Source organism: Camelina sativa, chromosome 15 (assembly GCF_030686135.1).
Source record: "Camelina sativa cultivar CO46 ecotype springtype chromosome 15, ASM3068613v1".
Taxonomy (NCBI): domain Eukaryota; kingdom Viridiplantae; phylum Streptophyta; class Magnoliopsida; order Brassicales; family Brassicaceae; genus Camelina; species Camelina sativa.
The window spans coordinates 9,574,648-9,577,346 of NC_141894.1; the positions used below are offsets into that span (position 1 = coordinate 9,574,648).

Below are 2,699 nucleotides of genomic sequence, written 5' to 3' on the forward strand. Positions count from 1 at the left end.
CGTCTACATAGTGGTGATTTTCAAAATTTAAGTACAAAATACAAAATGTTATAAAGTTACCAATAGACAACATACATAATCTCAATACAAGATTCTAACATCTACTGATCTACATGGTTTTGTACTTTTATCAAAAGAAAGTGAGAACTACCCTTGAAGCTTTTTTGTTTTTGTTTTTTGTTTTTTTTATGGTCAGATTAGTTGGATATGATCCTCAAGTTAAGTTGGATATGATCCTCAAGTTAAGCTTTCTGTAACAATGTTTGTCTGGCAACTTGGATAGGAGATTATGCGAAATGCGGGTTATTACGCATGTAACATGATTTTATAACTTAAAAAAAACCAGAACCAAAACCAAAACCAAAGAAATAAAGAAAAACTCTTTTAAGACTAATTGGTTCTTATAAACATATTTCAAATGCGATCATTCCATTACTCTCTCTAGCTTAGATAAAAAAATATAATTAATATGATTTGTGATCTCCAACCACGACTATTTTGGTAGCTAGCGTTCGATTGTTTTAGCGGTTCATTATGCACGAATAAATAACTAAAAAGTAAAAACTAATAAATCACTTACAAATCTTGCCATTTCCAATACACAAAAGTTAACGAATTTATTGGTTATGACACAAATTTTGGCCCACACACATTATTTGATTAATATGATTGGTAAAAAGTAAGAACATCGACACATATAGTGTCTATCATGTTGCAACTTTGAAGTCATCAATTTGGATGTTTTCGGTTTCCAGTTTTCGGAAATCGCTTCTGTTCCTACTGACGTAGAACTTACCCCATTTATAGCCTTTGTACCTTGGAGGGTTTTCAAGACTCACAAGCTCTTCTAATGGCTTCACTTCCACATCGTGTGAAGGCAACAAGAAGAATGGTATGGAGTATCTCTCTCTTGTTGTGTTCACCACCACTCTATGCTCTGCGCTCCAATACTTATCATTCGTCCATATCTACATTATCATTTTTGTTATTATTATATAATACAGTACGCATTAACTATGAAAGAATATTGTAATGCTGTGTATAATATGACATAATATCAAGGATATAAATTACCTCCATACAGTTGCCTATATTGATGACAAGAGCATTAGGGACGGGTCTAATGGGAAACCAAACACCGTCCGATCTACGACTAACTTGTAATCCTCCAACTTCATCTTGAGCCAATACACTTATTACGTCAGCGTCTTTGTGGTGACCAACACCTAAAGCTAGATCAGGTCTTGGACATGGTGGATAACGATTTATCCTTAAAAAACTCATTTGTTCTTTGAAGTAATCGTGAAAGCGCTCTTTAGGTAAGCCTAAGCTTAATGATATGAGTTCTAAGAGCTTCAACGCTAATTTTTCAGCGTGTCTTGCATATTCTTCGCATGTTTCCCTAATAATAAAATAGAACAAAAACATAGCTCACATAATTGAATAATAAAAATAGAAAATCATTTCATCGAATCTTCTTGTATGATATGTGTATAAGTTTGTAAGGTGTCATATACAGTGGTGGATGCAGCGTTGAGAGGATAGGATTCACGTGACTCCACCAATACCTTTGGTAAACATGTGATAACGTTCTGATTATTTTGGTTTTAAGTTTCTATTTTTATAAATAAATTTGAGAAAACTAAAATATAAAAAGGAAAAGTAAAGTAATTTTACATTCAGAAAAATTAATTGTAATGTCAGCGACGGTATCTTATTTATATATTCTTATGCTATAGCATGTTAATTAACAAACTCATGAATAGATTTCAGTGATTTCACAGTTTAGAGAACTGAATTTCATCAAACCGGATCCGGTTCGTTGTTTCTCATAAACAGCAATGAATCTACCTAATTAAAATATTACCTGAAATCAGAAGGAAACTGAGGCCGTTTGTTGTAAACAAGCCTTAAACCTTCATCTTCAGGATCAGTGGAAGAAGGAATAACCATTGGATCTTTGAAATAAATATCGAACACTTCTTTCCAATCTCTAACGTTCTTAGTGTGTTCTCCATCGTGATACCCTACTGGATTCACCTCGTCTCTCTTCACCTTTATCTTCTCTTCCATAGGCAAATCGAAAAACGTCTTCACAGTCTTCTCCACTCGTTTCCTTGTGTCGCAAGGCACACCGTGATTGATCACTTGAAAAAATCCCCATTTCTCACAGGCGTCACCGATCTCTGAGATGACGTTTTGGACATCGTCGTGGTCGTCAAGGCGCGAGAGATCGATCACGGGTATTTCTTCGGGTTGGTTAGGGATGAAATTCGAATCAGATCTATGTTCTGGTGCTTGGATGTAAACTGGATCAAGATCCTCCATTGTTACAAGTACGAAAAGTTTTGATGCTAAGTTAAAAGAGCTTTATGATGTGTACTCTTCAACCAGAATGTTGCTAAATATATACCACTACTTTTTTAAAAGTACAAAAGAAAAATTCAAGATATATAAATCAATTTTGTTTTGTTTTTTATGCGTACTGTTTTTGTTAATGATATAAGAATATTAAGATACTACTACTAAAACTACAACTTTTTTTTTCTCGTTGAATCTATCGGTCAGAGGATCTCTCATCGGATCATGAAGTAATTAACACTTTAATCGAAAAATATATTAAATCACTCTGTATTAGTTAGGATAATAGTAGTAAATCAATCTTGAAAGCTGGACTAAATCAATTATGTATTGTTTAC

At 33.6% G+C, this 2,699-nt stretch overlaps 1 protein-coding gene across 1 annotated transcript; it reads right to left on the minus strand.

The window, feature by feature from the left end:
• Positions 1 to 547: 547 nt before the first annotated feature.
• Positions 548 to 2,699, minus strand: LOC104746290 (protein LATERAL BRANCHING OXIDOREDUCTASE 1). The gene is made up of 3 exons (XM_010467736.2): positions 1,868 to 2,699; positions 1,075 to 1,402; positions 548 to 968 (listed from the first exon to the last, which is right to left on the minus strand). The coding sequence occupies exons 1-3, from the start codon at positions 2,326 to 2,328 to the stop codon at positions 708 to 710; spliced, it is 1,050 nt and encodes a 349-aa protein (XP_010466038.2). The 5' UTR covers positions 2,329 to 2,699; the 3' UTR covers positions 548 to 707.